The sequence below is a fragment of the Aethalodelphis obliquidens genome, unplaced genomic scaffold (genome assembly GCF_003676395.1).
Source record: "Aethalodelphis obliquidens isolate GAN/ISIS:26980383/991018 unplaced genomic scaffold, ASM367639v1 scaffold13, whole genome shotgun sequence".
Lineage (NCBI taxonomy): Eukaryota > Metazoa > Chordata > Mammalia > Artiodactyla > Delphinidae > Aethalodelphis > Aethalodelphis obliquidens.
Genome location: NW_020837957.1, coordinates 3,811,844 through 3,837,963, shown reverse-complemented (window position 1 = coordinate 3,837,963; position 26,120 = coordinate 3,811,844). Strand labels below are relative to the sequence as shown.

General features: G+C 41.2%; 1 protein-coding gene across 3 annotated transcripts in view; it reads right to left on the bottom strand.

Annotated features, from left to right (window-relative positions):
* Positions 1 to 26,120, bottom strand: part of PDE4B (phosphodiesterase 4B) — a 593,994-nt gene that overhangs the window by 107,773 nt on the left and 460,101 nt on the right. For all 3 annotated transcript variants that reach the window (XM_027113997.1, XM_027113998.1, XM_027113999.1), the window contains 3 exons: positions 11,688 to 11,724; positions 11,485 to 11,555; positions 810 to 859 (listed from right to left, as the gene is read on the bottom strand). In XM_027113997.1, the coding sequence (XP_026969798.1) occupies positions 810 to 859; positions 11,485 to 11,555; positions 11,688 to 11,724 (158 nt within the window). The remainder of the gene's footprint in view (positions 1 to 809; positions 860 to 11,484; positions 11,556 to 11,687; positions 11,725 to 26,120) is intronic.

Genomic DNA, 26,120 nt, shown 5'->3' with positions numbered 1-26,120 from the left:
CAACATTAGGTGTTAGATGATCTCAGCATGAGCTCATCTTACTGTTTGTCCTGTGGCTCTACTCAAATCCACTGCCATACTAGTGGGACAGATTAAAGAGGAAAAACTGCATTTTGCACTTTCAAAAATGCCATCTAACTGGTTGCATCTTATGGCAAGAAGAATTTTATGTCCAACAATGTCTCCAAGATGTTCCTTCAAGGTGGCCCTTCCTCTCCACAGCTCTCAACTCCACATGAAAAGCGTATGCACAGTACTAAAAAAAATGAGAGGTTAGGTTTCTCTTACAAAAAACACCTTTGAGGAACAAAGTTGGATGACCTCCAAAAGAAATGATTTGTGACCTGGAAAGAGCCTTTGGTTTCACACCTGGAAAGGATGTAGATTCAATTGGGATGTATAGTTGACACTAAGAGGAAAACCACTAACATTCACCATGGGGCCCTCAGGCCAATGTGGGAGCACCTGGGACGTCTGAGGTTAGCTCTCCTGGAGTTCACTGGGGCCGGCAAGCTGAGGTCATAGTTGCACTCCTGCTCTTGTTCTGGGAAGCAGCATGACCACACATCCATCACATTCTGAAAGCCGAGGCATGCACAGGATGGGAAAATTATTTCATACTGCTTTTCATTTGGTTTCACATGGAGTGAAGTAAAGCTCCAGCCTGCCTTTGGAAAAAGTCACCAAGAGACCTACCTATTTGGAGGGCCGTGATGTGCAAACAGATGCTATTATTCTACAAAAGGTTCTGGAAAAGAGACACATTTGTTGTTTGGAAACATGGAGATAAGCCTCATGACACGGCTTACCTGGCAGGTTGACTCTGGAGACAGATGGCTGACTGGCAGCTGGAGACCTCCTGTGGAGAGGGAGAGAAAGGAAGGTCTGAGTTTCTGTATGAATACCCCTCCCTCCACCCCCATGATCACTGAGAAGTTTTCCAGGTCAGAATGAGCTACCTAGTGACATAATGCTATCTCTGGAAGGCGGGCTCCTGTAACTCGTGGGTGACTGCAATTCTCACATCCAGATGGCCTGGAATTTCCCTATGCATAGCCTCCCGGATGCTGCAGCACTCCAGGAAGGAAGTCATTTACTCCAGGTCCCTAACCAGTCCTTCTGCTTTAGGTTTCCCTGCCCCAGGAGGCCCTCCAAAGATGATACCCTTGCTCAGAAATGACACCAAATACAAGCATGAATCCCAGCTCCTTTGGGTGGTGCTGTAGAAAGTTACAGCCAGAGGAGCCCTTGGAGATTCATCAGTCCAGGCCTCCCATTTTTCCACCGCAGAAATCTGAGACCCAGAGAGATGGAATCACTCGCCCAAGGTCACACAGCCATTAGGAACAGCAATCTAGGTGGCCTAACTTACGGAGAAGGCTTTTCATGGTCAAACTGAGCATTACTCTACATCACAAAGCAAGTCAAATGAAACAAGCAAACAAACTCATGCTCCACAAATATTAGGGTTTCTTCTCCTTTTCTTTCTCGTTTTTCTTTCTTCCTTCTTTATCTTTTTTACCCCCTCCCCCCAAAACCCTGATTTTCTTTGCTGCTCTTGCCCTCCTTCTCATGCTTTGCCAGACTCTCCAGGATTCAGGGTGCATTGCTAGAGAGCCTCCCAGAAACAGGATAGAGCAGTGGCCCTCAAAATTTAGGGTGCAGAGAATCACCTGCAGGGTTTATTAAGACACACTGCTGAACCTTACTTCCAGGGTTTCTGATTCAGTCTGCCTGGGGTGGGCTTGAGAGTTTGCATTTCTAACCAATGCCACGTGGACCTGGGGGCCACATTGCAGAGCCATTGGTATAGAGGGCTGTCTGCCCCACTAAAGAGCAAGCAGGATATTAGCAGTGAGCAAGAGAGTGACACTCCAGGCCAATGGGTCTCAAACATGGACGCCGTTTGATCACTTGGGGAGCTATTGAGAATATGATTCCCTTCTCCATCCCTGGAGGGTCTATTTCAGGGTATCCCATGCCTGGGACAAGGCATGAGAATCTGTAACTTTACTATTGCTCTGTGAATTCTGATGCACAGGCAAGGTTGGGAAGGAAGCCAAGTTCTAAATGGCCTGCAAAGGGGTTGAAAAGGAAGGGTTTCCCTACTGGTGTGGCCACAAAATTACTTTCCTAGATTTAAAGTATTCCAAGTCCATTTTTGGTCCCTTAGGTGTAATATAGCTTCAAGGTAAACATAGCTTATTGTTGCAGGGTCTGATGGACAGGTTCATATTTATCGCTCATTTACTAGCTGGGTGATTCTAGGCAAGGTACTTTTAAACTCTCTGTGGCATGAAATTTTTATGTATGATGTAGGGGAGGAAATTTTATCTACCCTTCTAAGTTCTTTTGGCTGGCCTATTAATTAAATTGACATAAGACAGATGAACAGGTGACAAACAAATTTAACTACATACTTAAGGGAGCCCCATAAGAACATAAGACCCAAGGGCAAGTCGCGACAGGTAAGTTGGGACTTATCTGTCATCCTGAGCTAAGGAATGGAACAGGAGCCTAGGGCTTCAAAGTTTCGGAGGGTCGTTCACCAGACAATGAGAAGCGCAGATGATTTGTAATTAGACGTTTGCTCTGCCATACAGCTGGGTCATTCAGATAAAAGTTATCTCTGATATTAGCTCTGTCGCTCTTTCAGCCAGGCCCCCAACTACAATTATTTGAGGTAGTTGAAGGAGAGGTAAAAGTTTATCTTGAATCTGCTGGGTCTTGATTGCCTTCAGCTTGAAATAATCCACGTGCCAAAGTGGCATATTTTGGGATCACACATTCTGCTCTCCTGCGGTGACAAGCAAAGGGAAGTTGCCATCCAATGCGTGCTTTTCTCTGCTAGGCACTGTGCTGCTAGGCACTGTGCTGGTACTTCTTAGCTTCCATTGAGAGTATCATCATCTCACTTTAAGGATAAGGAAACTGAAGCTCAGAGAAGTTAAGAAATATGCTGAAGCACACATGGCTCATAAGAGCAAGGTCAGGATTCAAAGCTCAGTCTTTCTGCATCCAAAGTGCATTTTCTTTGTACTATCCCATCTGCTGATAACACCTGCACTAATGCTGAGGGCTGTTTTTCAGAAATAATTAAGAGATTAAATTCCAAACGCCTTAGCCTGGCATTCAAAGTCTGCTCTCTGGCCTCAACATATGCTTGTATATGTCAACCACTCAGTAAATACTTATTGCATGGAAGAATGAATGAAGGAATGAGAGAAAGAACTAAGTCATACTTTGCCAAGGCCACACTTGATCACTTCCTTTTTCTTGAACATGTGCTCTTCCTTTCCGGACGCTGCTCAGGCCGTGCTTCTGTGAAGGAAGCTTTCCTCTCACAAATCTGCACATTTCAGTATCACCTCCATTCTATAACGTTGCCAGTTATGGTAAGAAATATCCATATATATTTGGCCTTTGGCTCCATTTTTGGCACAGAGCTCCTAAAATCCATGGAGCTTCCTAAGTGAGGAAAGCAGTCAAGGTGTCTTTTGCTATGTTAATGAGGTGACTTTTGGACCAGCAACTACGTAACCTAAGGAGGGGGTTGCCAGGGGTCGCAACCTTGTGACTAGAGAGTTTGAGCCTTAGGCCCACCCTGAACCTCCGGGGAGGGGAGAGAGCCTGGAGATGGCGTTCAGTCACCAATGGCCAATGATTTCATCAATCATGCCTTTGTAACAAAGCCTTCGTAAAAACTCAAAAAGACTGGGTTGGTGAACACGTGGAGATTCAGAGAGAGGGATGCACTTGGAGAGCGGGAAAGCTCTGCGCTCCCTCCCCCGGCACCCTCTTTGTTCTCTGCATCTCTTCCATCTGGTTGTTCCTGAGTCATATCCTTTTATAGTGAACCAGTGATCTAGCAAGTAAAATGTTTCTCTGGGTTCTGTGAGCCCCTCTAGCAAGTTCATTGAACCCAAGGAAGGGCTTGTGGGAAGCTCCAACCTCTAGCCAGTGGGTCAGAAGCCCCGGCAAGAGCCTGGGCTTCCCACTGGTGTCCCCAGTGTGTGTAGTGGGAGAGGGGTGTGCGGGGGAGGGGCAGTCTTGTAGGATTGAGCACTTAGCCGGCGGGATCTGACGCTATCTCCAAGTTATTAATGTCAGAACTGAATTGAATTATAGGACACCCAGGTGGTGTCAGAGAATTGCTTGGATGTGTGGGGGAAAAAAAACCCCATTATCAGAATCATACCTTCAAAGGTCAAATGCCATCTTCTCCAAAGAATGTTGTTGTAGGGAGGAGAACTTGCTACCCAAAATGCTCTTGGCATACAGATTATTTCAAGCTGAAAAGGCCCGAAAGACCGAGGAAGAAACTTTGACCTTTAATAGCCTAAAAGAATGTAAATAGAGGAAGGGAGCTCTGACCACAGATAAGTATAGTATGAACTAGGTATGGTAGACAGGGAGGAACCCAGCAAAGTCTGTTTGTTAAAATTCCATTCTGTGTGCCATTGTCTGTCTCCACATGGTCCAGCAAACATTTATTTACCAAACATTTGCTTTTCCACTTCCACGTCAATTGCCTTCCTTCCTTTTCAAGTCCCAAACCCCTACCCCACAATATCCTCTTTGGTCTTTAGCTGAAAATGGTGTATAAGGTGAGGGTTTCAGCCACTTTGTCCAGTTACTTAGTTTTCCTGGGCCTCTCCCATGTATACATGCTATTAAACTTCTGTTTGTCTTTCTCCTACTAATCTGTCTCATGTCCACTTAATTCTTAGACCAGCCAGAAGAACCTAGAAGGAAAGAGGAAAATTTCTTCCTTCCCGAAAAGGAAGCTAAAAAATGATTCCTCCTCTAATCGCGCAGCGTGCTTCATCTGCGCAGCGTGCAGTGTACCTTCAGGGTTATTCCCTCATGTTACAACTCATATGGCCATGGACTATCCCCTCCCCTCATCAATGACCCATTGATGATGGGCTCCAGTTCTGACCCCTTTCATGTGCCCTCTGCAGGACCTCCCAACTTGCCTCGCATGAAGTAGGAACTACATACATATTGGTAAACTGTCGATTGAATGAACCATTGATGTGAAAATGATCTGAGAAGCCAAATACCATATGAATGTTTTATCTGGTTTCCTTTTCCTCTATAGTCTTGGTTTTACATACTCCTCACTGTTCCTCAAACTCAGAATATGTTTGTGTTGCTGGACCCCTTGAACATATTTTGCTCATCTGACCACTTTTCTCCTCTTTAAGCGGCAAACTCCTTCACATGTTCTAGGACTGCACTCGGCCTCACCTCAGAGGATCCTTCCCTCCTGTGACTAGTCACTGGGCTACCTATACTTTCCTATGCCCCACCCTAGCGCTGCTCTTACTGCATTACAATTCCCGTTCTCTTGTCTGTCTCAACTAGGCTGTGAGAAATTTAAACAAAGATTGAATCTCATTCATCTTTGTAACCTTGTAATTGGCAAAGTATTTGGTACGATATAGGTAGTCAATAGCTGTTGATTAGACTGATAATATATTTTTTAAATACTTTTATTTTAACTATCTTCCTGAGTTCCAAACAAGACTTCTGTGAAAAGAGGTATAGAACCAAGAGACCCTCAATATTGGAAATCTCTGCTTTCTTAACGGCACAGCGACACATAGCACCTGATCCTCCCAATGGCTTCTAAAAAATTACACAATTTACATAAACTCCTCTGTCCCAGGAGTTATTTTGAAAATATAACTTTTATTTAGAGTTGTTAATTCGGGTGAGCATCTGTGTGTGTAAGTTTTGGAAAGGCAAGGAGTACGTTTATAAAGGTTCATCACTTTTTCTCAAGAGCTGGTGCAAAGAAGAAGCTCGATACATTTGAAATGAATGAATGACATCCGGAGGCTGCATTATTGCTTGTGGGGCATGAGAGCACCAATTAGAAAACTGGGATGAGTGCCGGAAGAAAATGGCACTGGTTGCCCATTACGAGTCCAAAGGTCCCTAACTTACAGAAGAATCATAAGTTCTACGCCTGGGTTGTAAAGATGGTGATATTAATAGGGAGGATAATATGGCCACAGCAGTTAATACTTTCCAGCCCTGAATAACACAGTGGAAAAAGAGCTGGACTATGAATAAGAAGACAGGAATTCTAATCCTGGTTCTGGCACCTTCTAACCCTATAGCCCTGGGCAACTCACTGAACTTCTCAGTTTCTTCCTCACCTGGGGAGAACAGGCAGCAACTAACATTTTCTGCTAATTTACAGAGTGCCAGCTCCTGTGTGAGAGGTTTTACATATATTTCCTCCCTCACTCTGAGGAAATTTGGCTAGGTTCTGTCCAGCTCTGAATGCTCAAGATTTTTATTATTCTCAGCTAATTTAAATCCCATGCCAAAGAACACAAGGCAATGAAAGACTGAAAAAAAAAATCGAGTGGTTATTAATTCTTTCTCAAAGATTTCATACATGTTCATTTAATTATACCTCGGAAGAATGTGAATACAGTGATGTTACGTGATCTCCCGGTAGCCACCGGTGATGTGTGTGATGTTAGTGACAAAGTTGGATGATGGGGACAGCTCTTTGCTCCCAGCTCGATTCCCTGGTTATCAGTCTGATGAATGTAGGTACTCTTATTTACATGTGATTTCTCCATCAATCTGTTTAAAGTCAGTAAATGCTTTAGGGAATGCTTATCTGAATTAACAACTCTAAATGAAAGCTACAGTTTCAAAATTCCTGGGACAAAGGATATATAGGTTTTAATCTGAAGCCAAGAAATACAAGCCCAATCAAGCATCCTTCAATAGAACATTTCAAGGAAGTGCAAGGAAATCACCTCAATAGGAACTCTGAGATTTTCACCCTTTGGGTGGTAAAGCTCAGACAGACAATGAACTGCTTTTGCTGAGCAAAGAGCCAAAAGATAAAGGAAATCTTGCCTTATGAGAATTATAGTTCTATGTGGGAGTTCCTTTTCATATAAAAACAACACATTATCCAAATGTCTCATGAAAACCATTCCAAGGACATAATTATTGCTTAAATGTTACATTCAAGGCAAGGAGTAGAACTTTGGAACCCAAGTCAAATATCCCAGAGAACAACGTCTGAGTTCCATGAACCTTATAGTTTCAGTTGTCGAGATAAGTGAATATCTGGGTTGGGGTGGGAGGGGGAATGCTCTTAGCATGGTGGATCCATTCCTGACAGATATTCTTGTCTTCAGTTGTTTTTATTTGTTTGAGGGTATTGACTATCTAGGGATAGAATAAAGTGCATTAAATGGACCCTCAGTTTTCCAACCTGCCCCTGCCAGGCGGCTCCATCATTCACTTCTCAGCCCGAACTAGACCAAGGCAAGCTCCACTCCCTTTGGTGAAGCTCTGGTGGTGGACATGTTGGTTTTAAGGAGGTACTTGAACTCAGTAGGAGGATCAACTCTGTACAAATATGGGTATGGATTTGGGAATGATCGTTAGATGCAACTATTCTACTGCTGGTCTATTCTGTTTGCTGAGTGTGGTTTGGACCAGAGGTGACACAAACAGCCATAATTTGGAGGGTGGTCCTCAGTCAGAGTGTGAGAATTGGCTCTGGGTGAGCTCTCTATATGGCAACTATGGTCTTAGGGCACTCTGTATATGGTAACGATGGAGGTTTATGTGGTTCAAAACCCCCAAGGCTATGGAAAAATCTGATCTCGGGAAGGTAGCTTCAGCTGATAGCCTATAATAAGCAGGGTTAGGCTTAAGTCCCCAATGCTTTAACAGAGGAAGGACCTCCGAGCCCATGCCAACAAACCAGTAACTGAAAACGCCCTGACACATCACCACTGGCGCCCCTTCTCCCTGGAGCTGTGCAGTGTAGTGGCCTTGAGCCGGGCTATGTTAAAGAAGCCTTGGGAATGTATCCTTATTCATCTCTTCCTCCTCAATTCCTACCTCCATCATCTTGGTCCAGGGTTTCACTCTTCATATTTTAATTCCTGAAACGCTCTCCTAGCTCATGTCTCTGCCTCAGGCTCTCTGACCTTCAGCTATTCCATGAGTTCTTCCTGAATGACTCTGTTCCAAAGCCTTCAGAGATTTCGTCCCATAACCCAGAAGACTGAATAGGTATAGTAAATGGAAAGATGTGAGATAGTAGAACAGACATATATTGTTCTCTACCCTTGCTTCCTGACACAGAACTCCTAAAATCCCCTGTAGTTTCCTAAGTAATAAGTGCACTAGTAGCATCTTTTGTTCTAATGAGGTGACTCTGGGTGGGGTCCTGGATTTCTCCTGGATAGGGGCTGGTCCCCAGAAGCAACAATCCATGATTAGAAGCTTAGAATTTTCAGCCCTACCCCTCATCCTAGGAGAGGGGCTAGGAACGGAGTTAATAATTGCTCATGCCTCTGTGAGGAAGCCCCCAGCAAATCCTAATAATACAGGGTTCAGAGAGCTTCTAGGCGGGTAAACACATCCACACCAGGAGGGTGATGCACCCCAACTCCAAGGGAAAGAAACTCCTGCACTCAGGACCCTCTCAGACTCTGCCCTCTTCATCTGGCTGTTCACCTGTATCCTTTATCATATCTTTTAATGAACTGGTGAACATGAGTACATGTTTCCTTGGGTTCTGTGGGCTGCTCGAACAAATGAATGAAATTAATTAAGGGGGGTGTCGTTGGAATCTTATAGCTGGTGGGTCACAAGCAAAGATGATAACTTGAGCTTACAACTGGTGTCTGGAGTGGGGAGGGAGGTGGTGGGCAATCTTGTGGGACTGAGCCCTTAACCTGTGGGATCTGATGTTATGTCAGATAGCATCAGGATTGAGTTAAACTGTGGGACACCCAGCTGGTGTCGGACATTTCCTTGCTGTTGTGAGGGGAAAACCTCCACGTATTTGGTGACCAGATGTGTCAGAAGTGAAGTGTTTTGTGTGACTAGTAAAGAAAACTCACTGGGAAGACAAACCCGGGAGGGAGGAACTGGGTTTTTCCCTACAGAGGAAGGAAAAAACCTGAGTTTTCCTACAAAAGAACACTGCAAAAGAACCAGGATACTATGTTTCAACACTGGCTCTGCTCATCCCGTCAGAAGTGAGCTGTTTTGCACTAGTCATTTAATCTCCCTGAGCTTTGCTTCCTTGTTCATAGTGTGGTGGCAACACGTGGGTCATAAACATCATTTACGGTGATGATAACTGTGATAAGGGATGTGAAAACTCCAAAGTATTACACTGTTTCTGGATTCAGCAAGAGAAGTGTAACTATCGCTCATAATAACTCACATTTATTGAGCACCTACTACTATGAGCTAGATGCTGTTATAAATGCTTTACAAATAGTAACTCATTTCATCCTCAGAACAACCCTATCTTATAGATTGGGAAACTGAGCTCTGGAGAGGTGAAATAACTTGCCCAAGTCACATAATTTTCCGTTGGTAGAATTGAGTTATGAAGCCAATAAATAAGGCCCCAGAGGCCATATCCTGTAAAGAAAAAAAGATGGAAAAATGGAAAGGATCACTTCCGAAAAAATAATTTTCGAAACATTTGGTGGTCTTTCTCTAACAATGAGTAATTCAGAGATTTATATGCTTGATGAATACTTATGGAGCACACACTATGTGTCAGGCATTCTGCTAATTCTTAGAAAGTCAAGGAAAAGTAAATGTAAATTTCAAGTGTCCTTATGGGGACACACAGTCTAGTGGTCGTGGCAGAGATCCATACATGATTTGCAGAGCGCTCTGGGGCCACTGGGGGGCGCTCAACCAGGCTTGGCAGGGTCAGGGGAAGCATCCTGGTGAAGATAACACAAATGAGTGTTATAAAAGACAAGCAGGATTCAGTGAGGCAATCACTGGCAGGTGGAGAGAGACACTAGGAAACGAGAACAGTAAGTCCATAATTAGGATGGAGTAGAACATGCAGGGAACAACCAGGCCACAACTGTTAGAATGGGATTTAATGTGGCCAGAGACCTGGTCTGATTGTACACCTCTGTAGTCCCTGGCACTTCCCATCAGAATGTAAACCCTGAAACGGCAGAGAATTGTCTGTTTTGGTCACTATTACATCACCAGTGCCTGGTACAAGGTGGTGCCCAATACATATTTGTTAAGTACACACATATACGTGTGGATGAATGGTACACTAAATAAATACTTGTTGAGTGAATTATTTAACAATAAACAGGGAGCACCACTGCAAATGAGGCTGGGCAAGCCTCTCGCTTTCCTGTATACTGCATCTGATATAAACCCAATCAACTATCAATCAAAGTACCTCGATCTGGATCACGCGGTGCCTTGGGGCCAAGCACACGCATTTAAACTTTATCGTAATGATCAGAGTGAACCACTGAAGTGCCTCAAGCTGGGGAGTGACATGGCCAAACAGCAAGCGAGAAAGAGGACTCTGGTGGCCGTTTGGAGAACAGTTTAGAGGAGGAGAGACCAACGATGGGAAAACTCCACGGGGCTATGCAGGACTCTCTCACAGGAAGCTCCGGGAAAAGGGATACAACAGTGAACGGAAAAGTTAGCATTCAAAGCAGGGTTCACTCTCGCTTTTAACAACTCCACGCAATAAAAATTTGGATAAAAGCAAAGTAGAGGGTCAATGAATAATTTCACAAAGACTGGAGAGACAGGGTGTCCTATAGTGAACACTAGCTGAGAAAAATCAGGAGATTTAGGATTTGGCCCTGGCGCATCTTTAGCCTATGGTGTGGTTGTTAGCAACTTGCTGGACTTCTGAGGGCCTGCTTTCTCCTTCTGTAAAACAAAGAGGCTGAGTCATTTCTCAAAGTTCTCCTCCGGCCCTACCATCCCAGGATCATTGATTCTATGACATTCTGATCCCTGTGATGAGTTTTAAATTGCTGGATAGTGAACTGCATAGCACTTAGACCCACAGATTGAAATGATTTCGGAGGAGAAAATTACTGCAGTGTTATTAAGTTCAAACCTCTCATTTAACAGATGAGGACACCAATGTTCAGCCCTGTTAGTTGAAATGGCCAAGCTTATGTAGCTCGTTGAGGGCAGAAGAGAAGATAATCCCACTCTTATCATCAAATTACATGAACCTGTTTATATATTATCAAAAAATAGGCAACCTGGACCTGCACTTTTGGTACGTGTCATTTTAAGTTTGAATTCTCTGAACTCGTTAATAGTTTATTCCAAAAGAATTTTAATAGAATTTACGGTCTTTACTGATGAATCTTCACACTTTCAAGTAGTAAATACAAAGGTACAAAAAAAAAAACCCATCTCATGTTTTCATCTGTTGAACTCCTGTCTACTAAGTGTTAAAGGCACAAAGACAATAAGATCTGGACTAATTTCTAACATCTTACCAGTTCTAAAATACTATGGTGATCCATCCTGCTTTAAATTTTATCATGTATCCTAACCTAGCTAGGAGGGCAAATGCCATGCATGAGTGTTGGGTTGTGGGTTTTTTTAGTGCTGTTCAGGGTTTCGCCTTTATGGAAAGGATTTATAACTCCACAAAAAGTGCATGCTTACTTGTTGGGCGTTCCGTGGAGGTTGGTCAGTACGGTGAAGTTGTTTCTCACACTTCGCAAGCTGGCAAGGACCTAGAAGTAAAATGTTTCCACTGTTAGGAATGGTTCGGAACAAAAGGAGAGGAATGGGCAGGTTTAGAGGCTATACTTAGAAACTACACCCAGAGACGGAGCGAGAAGGAGGCAGGTCAGCATGATACATACCTGGGCAAAAGGCGTTACAATCAAGTCATCGCCATGTCTGGTGAAAAGAGAGAAAAGAAACATTTTGTAAATGCATTTGAATTATAACTGTGTCATATAAGCTGTAATATGAAACTTCATCAGTGTTAGCAATACAAATGTTATACAAATTCTTCCACCTGGATATAAGGCAGGACTGATTTAGGTGCAGATGGGGATTTCAGGAACTTGAAAGAAAAAAACCCACCAGGTTCATGGCTCCTGGATGTACAGTGGCTATACATAAAAACACTTGCAAGTAAGCATAGATCTTCAGGGTATTTTCCCATTAAATAGCAGACCCAGAGTACTGTAATTCAGAGCAATTTGTGGATTTTGGTGGCCAGAGCCAGGAACTTCAAAAGGAGGGCTGCTCACAGGCACACACAGAGTTGGAAAAAATGGCGTCACAGTCTGGATAAAGGTTAACTTTGGATTTCCTCGCTTTTGTTGATTTGAACCACAGCCTTCATGCCATTTAAACACAGATTTCTGTCTGGGAATCCCATTACTTTTTGTTTTTAAGACAACTTTTTTCTTAAAGTACCGAAGGAAAAGCTTTTAAGGGAGTGTAGTGTAGGGACTGAACCTACTATTATATCATTGTCTCTCACTTTGTCCCAAAGATCTGATTCAGCTGAACCTAGTGTTACATAAATCTGTATTTAGGAAGAGTCAAAAGTGTGTTTTCAGAAGTGCACTCTCTCTCTGACACATGCTTTGATACCTCTTCTTAAATCCGCATTCAGCAAGGTCTCCATTAAAACCGTTAGAAGACAGGCTGGCCTGAGCTGCAGACGCACAATCAGGCCAATTCGTATCGCAGTGTAAATCCTAACAGTCGCACAGAAGGTGGCGGACAGTGAGTTTCCTTCACTGTCTGATCATCTTCTCTGTCTTCACGATCACCACACGTATATGGCACCTTATTCTCTAACGACGGGACTGCAACCAATGGTTATTAAACACCTGCCCGGTACCAGGCATTAGGTGAGGCCTAGGGATCCAGGGTTGGATAACACCTACCCCCTTGGGGGCCTCTTCTCCAGCATGGGCTTTTACTTTGGGGTATTATTTAATACAATATTTTCCTTTCTACCTTGGTCTTTAGCTAGAAGTCCCCCTTCAATTTCATTAAACTTCCTGTGCATCTGATTTGTACAGTGACTAAGTGACTATAAAAAGAACACTGACAAGAGTAAGCGTTCTTTGAGTGATTACCATCTGTCAGCCTCTGCATGAAATCTCATTTAATTCTTGTAACAAGAACTGGGGCAATGACTCTTATTCCCATTTTATAGGTAATATCAACGCTCAGAGCAGGTAAGCAACTGCTTAGCTAGCACACAGCTAATAAATGAAAGAACTAAGACTGATTCCAAAAATCTGTGCTTTTAAACATTACGTTTCCTGTTTTATGACGACCCTGCATAGTTGATTGAATTATACAGAATTCATGATCCCCACAAATTAAAACTGAGGAGACAGAAAAACGTCCAAAACACGGCAGTAGATATTATAAATACAGAATGAGAAATACAAACAATTGATACTTAATGGGGTGCAAAGGAGATGTGATAATTACAGATTAGACATAGTAGAAAAGGCTTGATTGAATGAGTGGTATTCGAGATGAACCTTGAAGGGCAGGCTTTAAAAGGCACGGATGGTAGGTGCTACTAATGAGAAAAATGCAAGAACCGAGGCATTGAAATGGGAAAGTCCTCAACATGGAGATGCTTGGTGGCTGTTTAGAGCTGAGCAGTGACAGACATTTGTAGGGGATAAGACTCAAAGGTCCCCCCACACCCACGTTATGGACATTGTGGACAATGGTTGTGGAGCTGGTGCTCAACTCAGTAAAAGAAATGAGCCAGTGAAGGCTTCTAGTGAGAAAGGCAAACAGAAAAGTGCTTTAGAAAGTATTGGGTTGACCAAAAAGTTTGTCTGCTTTTTTTTTTTTTTTTTTTTTTGGCTGCGTTGAGTCTTTGCTGCTGCATGGGTTTTCTCTAGTTGCAGAGAGCGGGGGCTACTCTTTGTTGCAGTGTGCGGGTTTCTCATTGTGTGGCTTCTCTTGTTGTGAAGCACGGGCTCTAGGCACACAGGCTTCAGTAGTTGTGGCTTGCGGCCTCAGTAGTTGTGGCTCGCGGGCTCAGTAGTTGTGGCTCGAAGGCTCTAGAGTGCAGGCTCAGCAGTTGTGGCACACGGGCTTAGTTGCTCCGTGGCACATGGGATCTTCCCAGACCGGGGATGGAACCCGTGTCCCCTGCATTGGCAGGTGGATTCTTAACAACTGAGCCACCAGGGAAGTCCCAGGTTTTTCCATAACATATTATGGAAAAATCTGAACAAACTTTTGGGCCAACCCAATAAAATGCTATGGATTCAAGAGATGGATGGAAGAGAGGACAGAGCCAGGAAGATGGGTTAGGGGGATATCGCCGTCATTCGGATGAGAAGACATCGGTGAGGCAGAGGAAGAAACAGGAAAAGACAAATGGAATAGACCCTGAACGTCTTGCCAAGGACTTGGCATTGAATTGGATAAGGGGTCATAAAGAAATACTATTTTCAGTTTTAAAAATGGGTATCTGGGAAAATAGTGAAGTCGTGAGTAGAAGTTAAAAAGTGAGGAGTTGGAGGAGACGTGTCACCTTCTCACATGTTGAGTTTTAAGGTATTCGTTGATATCCTGGTGGAAACAGCACGTGGGAAGACTGAAATATGGGGGTTAGAGCTAGAGATTTAGGAGGTACCTACAACAGTGGGGCCCCTTAAAGCAATGGCAGGGAGTGGCTTCCTGGGGTGGGGTGTATAGAGAGAGAGAGTCAAAGGGAGAACCTCAGGGCTCTTGTTAAGAGAGGAGTAGTTGTGATAAATGAAGGGTGGCGAGCTATTACAAGAACTGCCCCTTCCCAAGCTATTTTTTGGAGATGGATGAAATATCTTTCTATTTGTTCAGATTTCTGCTGTGAAGTTCACATTGTTCAGAAGACATCAGGGTGAGCTAGGTATAAAATGACAGTGTTAGACTTAAGTAGGTCATCTATGGCTCCTGGATTTCTGGAGTCTACATGTCCAACAAAAGTTAGATAATACAAGCAAATCTCATACATATGTAGTACCTAAAGCTGATGTATTGTTGCATGAGTGGGGAGCTACTAAAACTAAAAAGCTACTAATCATTAGTACAAACTAATGATTAAACACAGGTTAAAAGAAAAAAACACATTAAGAGAGGGCTCGGTGTCAAAATGACTATTATCATGAAATTTTGAAGTTTAGGAGAGCAGAACACTCAGAGGCAAGGGACGAATTTTCAGATCCCCAGCACTGGGTCCCTTAAAGAATTGGAGCTGTAAAAGCTAATGCTGTATATCAGACAGTAGTTGCTAGAGAAATGATCAGATAATTCGTAGATAACTCACAGCAAGTTGAAGAAACAAAAGAAAAAAACTTCTATTTGAGTATAGCCAGATTATTTATAAAACCCTTCTAAATTTTTAAAATCATAATTTGGTACATTAATAATAAAATGCATGAATGTAACAAAACACTTGATTGGTTATGAAAACTGATGTACTTCTTAGTTGTCCAAACCACTAGAGAGGACAATACCTCTCAGGAACGAGGCCAGATATTCAGAACCGTGGAACGAGCACCATCTAGTGACAAAACTAGCACATTACAATTTTATAGGATAATTGAAGATCAGAACTCTGTGGGTCTTAGAATTGAGTGTAGGTCTGCTCTCAACAATGAATGCTTTTCTAGGAAGCAAAAATGCTGCTTCCTACTGCTACGCTCTGGGTTTTATTAATATTAACTTCCTCTGTTTCATGACTACACGTACTTTTCTTGTAATACTAATTTTCGTCTGTCTTAGAGAGAGACATATGCTATTGTAGTTAAGAGCACAGCTTTTGGAGCCAGTGTTGGTTTGTTTCTCAGTTGCACTATTACTAACTATGAGACATTAGGCAACCTCTCTATGGCTCACTTTCTTCACCTGCAAAATAGGGTGTTGTGAGAATTAAATAAGTTATTATATATGTACAACTCTTACAACAGTGCTAGGCACATAAAGGCACTTTCATTAGTTATAGTTATTCGTATTAGTAGTAGGTATCATTATTTCATTATAGTAGGTTTCATGTCTATCTTCCTAGCTGGTGAGAACTTCTTTAGGGTAGTCATTTCTGCCCCCATTACAATCAAGAGAACTAATATTTATATTGTACTTCACAGTTTACAAAGCATTTTCATGTCCCTTATTTCATGTGGTAAGAGTATGTTCTTGACCCTGCGGAATGGTGCAAGCACCTATCTTGTTGGTCAAGCCTGAAACCTTCTTTTCCCTCATCCCACAGTCAACCACCAACATCTGCTGATCCTAACTTGCAAATATTTATTAATCGCCCACTGGATCTGTTCTAATGTAGATCCCTATCCTTTAAGATGCAGATTACCGAAGCAGCTTCCCATTTGGCTCTTGGAAACATCTTTAGGCTTGTCCACCCTCCAAACTGTTTTTTTTTTTGTTTTTTTTTCCGGTACGCGGGCCTCTCACTGCTGTGGCCTCTCCCGTTGCGGAGCACAGGCTCCAGACGCGCAGGCCCGGCAGCCATGGCCCACGGGCCCAGCCGCTCCGCGGCATGTGGGATCTTCCCGGACCGGGGCACGAACCCGTGTCCCCTGCATCGGCAGGCAGACTCTCAACCACTGCGCCACCAGGGAAGCCCCCAAACTGTTCTTTAGACTGTAATCAGAGTTATCTTTCAAAAACATTCATCTGATTATGTATTTTCCTGTTTCAAAGCCTTTCGTAGCCCCCCACTGCTTGTCTGCAGCATAAATGCCAACTCCTCACATAGGCCCTTTGTGATGAGGGAACTGCTTACTTCTCTGGCTTCGTCTCTCACCACTTCCTCATCCTCTCATGTTCTCTGCCTGAGCCATATTGAGCTGTGGTCCCCCCAGATGTTCTTGACAGCAAGAGAGTTAGTGAGCGCATAGCCCTTCCTCCTGCACACCTTTCTGCCTGGCTAACTCCTTTAGCTTAGCTGTAACCCCTCGAAGCAGGCTGCTCGCCTTGCCTGGCCAGATCTCTCAAGGTCCAGTGCATCCCTTTCCATAGACATTGCCCTTTTCTGAAGGTATTACAACTGCCTATTGACTTACTAATCTTTTAGCTCCCCTGAAGACAAAGAAAGTGTCTCATTTGTTTGCAAAGTGCCTAAAGGTAAGTAAATTTTTGTTAAAAGAAAGGATGTATATAATCTTCATAACAGCTGGAAAAGCAGGCAGAGCAGAGATTCATATCATTCTTTTTATTTTTCATAATGATTTAGAGTCTGTTTATGTACTGGATAACCATATGGTTTAATCATCTAGACTCCCTGGATTTAAGCCGTGATTCCCCATTTACTGGGCAGGTTACTTAACCTCTCTGTACTTCAGTGTCCTCATCTTTAAGACAAGAAAATTACAGTACCAACTACCTTGGGGTTATAGGGATTAAATGAGTTAAAATATGTAAAGGACTTTAAATAGTATATAGGAAATGCTTAATAAACGTGTGCTTTTATTTACAGGTAATTTAGACACTACAAAAAATACTCAATGTCTTAAAGCCAGGGTGCTAGTAAGTATGATGGCTGTAACTCAAGTCTTAGACACCACATTGTACTTTTTTGGTAGTTCATCAATAAACAGGTCTTAAATTCAAGTGTGCTCTTATTTCTGCTTTTCCTCTTGGTTCTCAGATCTCATTTCCCTTGACTGCTCTCTCTAGAGACTACTTACATCTCATACAAATGGTGGCTTTAAAAAGTTCCTTGTCTGTGTAAGACTACAAATGGGATGACCAAATGAAGGAAACATGGCTCTTGCTTCCCTGTGGCTTTACTGGTAGGTAGTTAAAACTTGGTTCTGTCCAGGGTGGTTCCCGCCACAGCTTGGGGTAATCTAACTGGCCTCACCAGTTTCCGGTACTTTATGTTCCTATTGGGAAATCTATACCTTGGTATACAAAGACATTACGCTAAAGATGACTACGACACAGGAAGAAACCAATAAATTATTGCCACATCTAGGAAAGCATGTGAAATTTCCTTTTGGGATCCAATGGTGATCTTGTTTTCTTTACTAGAAAGCATTCTTTACTAGAACGAAACAGAAACCAATAAATTATTGCCACATCTAGGAGAGCATGTGAAATTTCCTTTTGGGATCCAATGGTGATTTTTTTTTTTTTTTGTGGTATGTGGGCCTCTTACTGTTGTGGCCTCTCCCATTGCAGAGCACAGGCTCCGGATGCGCAGGCTCAGCGGCCATGGCTCAGGGGCCCAGCCGCTCCGCGGCATGTGGGATCTTCTTGGACCGGGGCACAAATCCGCGTCCCCTGCATCGGCAGGCGGACTCTCAACCACTGTGCCACCAGGGAAGCCCCAATGGTGATCTTGTTTTCTTTACTAGAAAGCATTATTCCAGTCTCTCTTTTGTTGCTGTATGCTAAAGCCACTTTTAATGTTCCATTTACTTTTTAACTCAGTATCTTTTTCACTCATTCTCCCTGCCTATATGTTTCCTCCTGAAAGAGCTGAGATGAGAAGTTTTAAAAAGCTAGTTTTGTCTCTACTGTTAAGATTTAATGCTGAGGAATTATGCAAAGTTTTCTACCTCGTGTGTAAATTCGTGACGGTTCTGTTCTGGAGAGAGGGGTTCCTGAGCGGGGAACATGCTGCAGCCCCCATCTAGCAGCCTTCACGTCAAGACTCGAAATCTGTAATTGTCCTTCTTTTTCTTGGCTTTATGGGTAGAAGGCAGGAGAAGCAGTAAGAGGTTCAGGGGCTGCTGCTCCTCTATTTCAAATCATCCTGAAGAGTAATAATCAGGTGAAATAGCTTTGAGAGCATTACTTCAGGTTAGCTCAAAATACCTGTGTAAAACTGGATTTTCCATCATGGTCCTGAAAAAATGAAATTTCAGAAGAATCTGGATATTCAAGTTCTACTTCTTGTTGTGTTGAGAAATATAAATTCCTAAACTGACAAACACATGAAAGTTTTACTGGCATACTGAAATATTTGCAAAACAAAATTCTGGGCTATTTTTATTCACTCAAAGCTTTTAATATATCTTGTTATTAGTATCTTTGATAGGATGAGATCATGTTTACAACTGTGTTTTCTTGGGAAGGACCATTCTTTATTACGAAAGTGTGCCCTTATTATATTTTTAAGTTCTGGTTTGTTTTCTTTTTAATATCTTTATCAGAGTATAATTGCTTTACAGTACTGTGTTGGTTTCTGCTGTATAACAAAGTGAATCAGCTATACATATACATATATCCCCATATCCCCTCCCTCTTGCATCTCCCTCCCACCCTCCCTATCCCACCCCTCTAGGTGGTCATAAAGCACTGAGCTGATCTTCCTGTGCTATGCGGCTGCTTCGCAGTAGCTATCTATTTTACATTTGGTAGTATATATAAGTCCATGCCACTCTCTCACTTCGTCCCAGCTTACCCTTCCCCCTCCCCGTGTCCTCAAGTCCATTCTCTACATCTGCATCTTTATTCCTGTCTTGCTCCTAAGATATATATATATTTTTTTTTTTTGTTTTGTTTTTTGGATTCCATATATATGTGTTAGCATACAGTACTTTTTTTTCTCTTTCTGACTTACTTCACTCTGTATGACAGACTCTAGGTCCATGCACCTCACTACAAATAACTCAATTTTGTTTCTTTTATGGCTGAATAATATTCCATTATATATATGTGCCACATCTTCTTTACCTATTCATGGGTCGATGGACAGTTAGGTTGCTTCCATGTCCTGGCGATTGGAAATAGTGATGCAATGAACATTGTGGTACATGACTCTTTTTGATTTATATATTTTTCAGAGTATATGCCCAGTAGTGGGATTGCTGGGTCATATGGTAGTTCTATTTTTAGTTTTTTAAGGAACCTCCATACTGTTCTCCACAGTGGCTGTACCAATTTACATTCCCACCATAAGAGCAACAGGGTTCCCTTTTCTCCACACCCTCTCCAGCAATTATTGTTTGTGGATTTTTTGATGATGGCCATTCTGACTGGTGTGAGGTGATACCTCATTGTAGTTTTGATTTGCATTTCTCTCATGATTAGTGATGTTGAGCATCCTTTCATGTGTGTATTGGCAATCTGTATATCTTCTTTGGAAAAATGTCTATTTAGGTGTCCTGCCTATTTTTGGATTGGGTTGTTTGTTTTTTTAATATTGAGCTGCATAAGCTGCTTGTAAACTCTGGAGATTAATTCTTGGTCCGTTGCTTTGCTTGCAAATGCTTTCTCCCATTCTGAGGGTTGTCTTTTAGTCTTGTTTATGGTTTCCTTTGCTGTGCAAAAGCTTTAAACTTTACTTTCATTAGGTTCCCATTTTTTTTTGTTTGTTTGTTTTTTTTTGTTTTTGTGGTACACGGGCCTCTCACTGTTGTGGCCTCTCCCGTTGCGGAGCACAGGCTCCGGACGCGCAGGCTCAGCAGCCATGGCTCACGGGCCCAGCCGCTCCGCGGCACATGGGATCTTCCCGGACCGGGGCACGAACCCTTGTCCCCTGCATCGGCAGGCGGACTCTCAACCACTGCGCCACCAGGGAAGCCCAGGTTCCCATTTTTTTATTTTTGTTTTTATTTCCATTTCTCTAGGAGGAGGGACAAAAAGGATCTTGCTGTAATTTATGTCATAGAGTGTTCTTCCCATGTTTTCCTCTAAGAGTTTCATACTGTCTGGCCTTAATCTGGTCTTTAATCCATTTTGAGTTTATTTTTGTGCGTGGTGTTAGGGAGTGTTTTAATTTCATTCTTTTACGTGTAGCTGTCCAGTTTTCCCAGCACCACTTATTGAAGAGACTGTCTATTCTTCATTGTATATTCTTGCCTCCTTTATCAAAAATAAGGTGACCATATGTGCATGGGTTTATCTCTGGGCTTTCTATCCTGTTCCATTGATCTATATTCCTGTTTTTGTGCCAGTACCATACTATCTTGATTACTGTAGCTTTGTAGTATAGTCTGAAGTCAGGGAGCCTGATTCCTCCAGCTCCGTTTTTCTTTCTCAAGATTGCTTTGGCTATTTGGGGTCTTTTGTGTTTCCATACAAATTGTGAAATTTTTTGTTCTAGTTCTGTGAAAATTGTCAGTGGTAGTTTGATAGGGATTGCATTGAATCTGTAGATTGCTTTGTGTAGTAGTCATTTTCACAATGTTGATTTCTCCAATCCAAGAACAGGGTATATCTCTCCATCTGTTTGTATCATCTTTAATTTCTCTCATCAGTGTCTTAGAGTTTTCTGCATACAGGTCTTTTGTCTCCTTAGGTAGGTTTATTCCTAGGTATTTTATTAATTTCTCTTTCAGATTTCTCTTTCAGATTTAATTTCTCTTAATTTCTCTTTAATTTCTTTAATTTCTCTTTCAGATTTCTCATCATTAGTGTATAGGAATGCAAGAGATTTCTGTGCACTAATTTTGCACCCTGCTACTTTAACAAATTCATTAATTAGCTCTAGTAGTTTTCTGGTGGCATCTTTAGGATTATCTATGTGTAGTATCATGTCATCTGCAAACAGTGACAGTTTTACTTCTTCTTTTCCAATTTGGATTCCTTTTATTTCTTTTTCTTCTCTGATGGCTGTGGCTAAAACTTCCAAAACTATGTTGAATAATAGTGGTGAGACAACCTTGTCTTGTTCCTGATCTTAGAGAAAATGGTTTCAGTTTTCACCATTGAGAATGGTGTTGGCTGTGAGTTTGTCATATATGGCCTTTATTATGTTGAGGTAAGTTCCCCCTATGCCTACTTTCCGGAGGGTTTTTTTTTTTTATCATAAATGGGTGTTGAATTTTGTCAAAAGCTTTTTCTGCATCTACTGAGATGATCATATGGTTTTTATTCTTCAGTTTGTTAATGTGGTATATCACATTGATTGATTTGCATATATTGAAGAATCCTTGCATTCCTGGGATAAAACCCATTTGATCATGGTGTATGATCCTTTTAATGTGCTGTTGGATTCTGTTTGCTTGTTGAGGATTTTTGCATCTATGTTCATTAGTGATATTGGTCTGTAATTTATTTTGTGCGTGTGTGACATGTTTTTCAGGTTTTGGTATCAGGGTGATGGTGGCCTTGTAGAATGAGTTTGGGAGTGTTTCTCCCTCTGCTATATTTTGGAAGAGTTTGAGAAGGATAGGTGTTAGCTCTTCTCTTAATGTTTGATAGAATTCACCTGTGAAACCACATATTCCTGGGCTTTTGTTTGTTGGAAGATTTTTAATCACAGTTTCAATTTCAGTGCTTGTGATAGGTTTGTTTATATTTTCTATTTCTTCCTGATTCAGTCTCAGAAGGTTGTGTTTTTCTAAGAATTGGTCCATTTCTTCCAGGATGTACATTTTATTGGCATATAGTTGCTTGTAGTAATCACTCATGATCTTTCATATTTCTGCAGTGTCAGTTGTTACTTCTTTTGCATTCCTAATTCTGTTGATTTGAGTCTTCTCCCTTTTTTTCCTGATGAGTCTGGATAATGGTTTATCAATTTTGTTTATCTTCTCAAAGAACCAGCTTGTAGTTTTATTGATCTTTGCTATTGTTTCCTTCATTTCTTTTTCATTTATTTCTGATCTGATCTTTATGATTTCTTTCCTTCTGGTAACTTTGGGGGGTTTTTGTTCTTCTTTCTCTAATTGCTTTTTTTTTTCTTTTGAATTTTATTTTATTTATTTTTTTATACAACATGTTCTTATTTGTCATCCTTTTTATACACATCAGTGTAAGCATGTCAATCCCAATTTCCCAATTTATCCCACCACCCCCACCCCCACCCCCCGCTGCCTTCCCCCCTTGTCCATACGTTTGTTCTCTACATCTGTGTCTCAATTTCTGCCCCGCAAACCGGATCATCTGTACCATTTTTCTAGATTCCACATATATGCTTTAATATGTGATATTTGGTTTTCTCTTTCTGACTTACTTCACTCTGTATGACAGTCTCTAGATTCATCCACATCTCTACAAATGACCCAATTTTGTTCCTTTTTGGCTGATTAATATTCCATTGTATATATGTACCACATCTTCCTTATCCATTCATCTGTCAATGGGCATTTAGGTTGCTTCCATGACCTGTCTATTGTAAATAGTGCTGCAATGAACATTGGGGTGCATGTGTCTTTTTGAATTATGGTTTTCTCTGGGTATATGCCCAGTCGTGGGATTGTTGGGTAATACGGCAATTCTATTTATAGTTTTTGAAGGAACCTCCATACTGTTCTCCATAGTGGCTGTATCAGTTTACATTCCCACCAACAATGCAAGAGGGTTCCCTTTTCTCCACACCCTCTCCAGCATTTGTTATTTGTAGATTTTCTGATGATGCCCATTCTAACTGGTGTGAGGTGATACGTCATTATAGTATTGATTTGCATTTCTGTAATAGCTAGTGATGTTGAGCAGCTTTTCATGTGCTTCCTGGGATCTGTATGTCCTCTTTGGAGAAATGTCTATTTAGGTATTCTGCCCGTTTTTTGATTGGGTTGTTTGTTGTTTTGATATTGAGTTGCATGAGCTGTTTATGTATTTCAGAGATTAATCCTTCGTCCGTTGATTCATCTGCAAATATTTTTCACATTCTGAGGGTTGTCTTTTTGTCTTGTTTCCTTTGCTTTGCAAAAGCTTTTAAGTTTTACTAGGTCCCATTTGTTTATTTTTGTTTTTATTTCCATTACTCTAGGAGGTGGATCAAAAAAGATCTTGCTGTGGTTTATGTCAAGGAGTGTTCTTCCTATGTTTTCCTCTAAGAGTTTTATAGTTTCTGGTCTTACATTTAGGTCTCTAATACATTTTGAGTTTATTTTTGTGTATGGTGTTAGGGAGTGTTCTAATTTCATTCATTTCCATGTAGCTCTCCAGTTTTCCCAGCACCACTTATTGAAGAGACTGTCTTTTCTCCATTGTATATCCTTGCCTCCTTTGTCATAGATTAGTTGACCATAGATGCATGGGAGTTTATCTCTGGGCTTTCTATCTTGTTCCATTGATCTGTGTTTCTGTTTTTGTGTCAGTACCATATTGTCTTCATTACTGTAGTTTTGTAGTATAGTCTGAAGTCAGGGAGCCTGATTCCTCCAGCTCTGTTTTTTTCCCTCAAGACTGCTTTGGCTATTCGGGGTCTTCTTTGTCTCCACACAAATTTTAAGAGTTTTTGTTCTAGTTCTGTAAAAAATGCCACTGGTAGTTTAATAGGGATTGCATTGAATCTGTAGATTGCTTTGGGTAGTATAGTCTTTTTCACAATATTGATTCTTCCAATCCAAGAACATGGTATATCTCTCCATCTGTTGGTATCATCTTTAATTTCTTTCAACAGTGTCTTATGGTTTTCTGCATAAAGCTCTTTTGTCTCTCTAGGTAGGTTTATTCCTAGGTATTGTTTTTTCTTTTTGTTGCAATGGTAAATGGGAGTCCTTCCTTAATTTCTCTTTCAGATTTTTCATCATTAGTGTATAGGAATGCAAGAGATTTCTGTTCATTAATTTTGTATCCTGCTAGTATACCAAATTCATTGATTAGCTCTAGTAGTTTTCTGGTGGCATCTTTAGGATTCTCTATGTATAGTATCACGTCATCTCCAAACAGTGACAGTTTTACTTTTTCTTTTCCAATTTGTATTCCTTTTATTTCTTTTTCTTCTGTGATTGCTGTGGCTAGGACTTCCAAAAGTATGTTGAATAATAGTGATGAGAGTGGACATCCTTGCCTTGTTCCTGATCTTAGAGGAAATATTTTCAGTTTTTCACCATGGAGAATGATGTTTGCTGTGGGTTTGTCATATATGGCCTTTATTATGTTGAGGTAGGTTCTCTCTATGCCCACTTTCTTGAGAGCTTTTATGATAAATGGGTGTTGAATTTTGTCAAAAGCTTTTTCTGCATCTATTGAGATGATCATATGGTTTTTATTCTTCAATTTGTTAATATAGTGTATCATATTGATTGATTTGTGTATATTGAAGAATCCTTGCATGCCTGGGATAAACCCACTTGATCAGGGTGTATGTTCCTTTTAATGTGTTGTTGGATTCTGTTTGCTAGTCTTATGCTGAGGATTTTTGCATCTATATTCATTGGTGATATTGGTGTGTAATTTTCTTTTTTTGTAGTATCTTTGTCTGTTTTTGGTATGAGGGTGATGGTGGCCTTATAGAATGAGTTTGGGAGTGTTCCTTCCTCTGCAATTTTTTGGAAGAGTTTGAGAAGGATGGGTGTTAGCTCTTCTCTAAATGTTTAATAGAATACACCTGTGAAGCCATCTGGTCCTGGACTTTGTTTGTTGGAAGATTTTTAATCACAGTTTCAATTTACTTACTTGTGATAGGTCTGTTCATATTTTCTATTTCTTCCTGCTTCACCTTTGGAAGGTTATACCTCTCCAAGAATTTGTCCATTTCTTCCAGGTTGTCCATTTATTGGCATAGAGTTGCTCGTAGTAATCTCTTCAGATGCTTTGTATTTCTGCAGTGTCTGTTGTAACATCTCCTTTTTCATGACTAATTTTATTGATTTGAGTCCTCTCCCTCTTTTTCTTGATGAGTCTGGGTAATGGTCTATCAATTTTGTTTCTCTTCTCAAAGAACCAGCTTTTGGTTTTATAGAATCTTTGCTATTTTCCTCTTGTTTCTGCTTAATTTATTTATTCTCTGATCTTTATGATTTCTTTCCTTCTACTAACTTTGGGTTTTGTTTGTTCTTCTTTCTCCAGATCCTTTAGGTGTAAGGATAGATTGTTTATTTGAAATTTTTCTTGTTTCTTGAGGTAGGTCTGCATAGCTATAAACTTCCCTCTTATAACTGCATTTGCTGCATCCCACAGGTTTTGGATCGTCGTGTTTTCATTATCATTTGTCTCTAGGTATTTTTTGATTTCCCCTTTGATTTTTTCAGTGATCTCTTGGTTATTTAGTAACGTATTGTTTAACCTCCATATGTTTGTGTTTCTTATGTTTTTTCCTCTGTAATTCATTTCTAATCTCATAGCATTGTGGTCAGAAAAGATGCTTGATATGATTTCAATTTTCTTAAATTTACTGAGGCTTGATTTGTCACCCAAGATGTGATCTATCCTGGAGAGTGTTCCGTGCGCACTTGAGAGAAAGTGTAATCTGCTGTTTTTGGATGGAATGTCTTATAAATATCAATTAAATCTATCTGGTCTACTGTGTCATTTAAAGCTTCTGTTTCCTTATTAATTTTCTGTTTGCATGATCCATCCATTGGTGTAACTGAGGTGTTAAAGTCCCCCACTATTATTGTGTTACTGTCGGTTTCCTCCTTTACAGCTGTTAGCAGTTGCCTTATGTAATG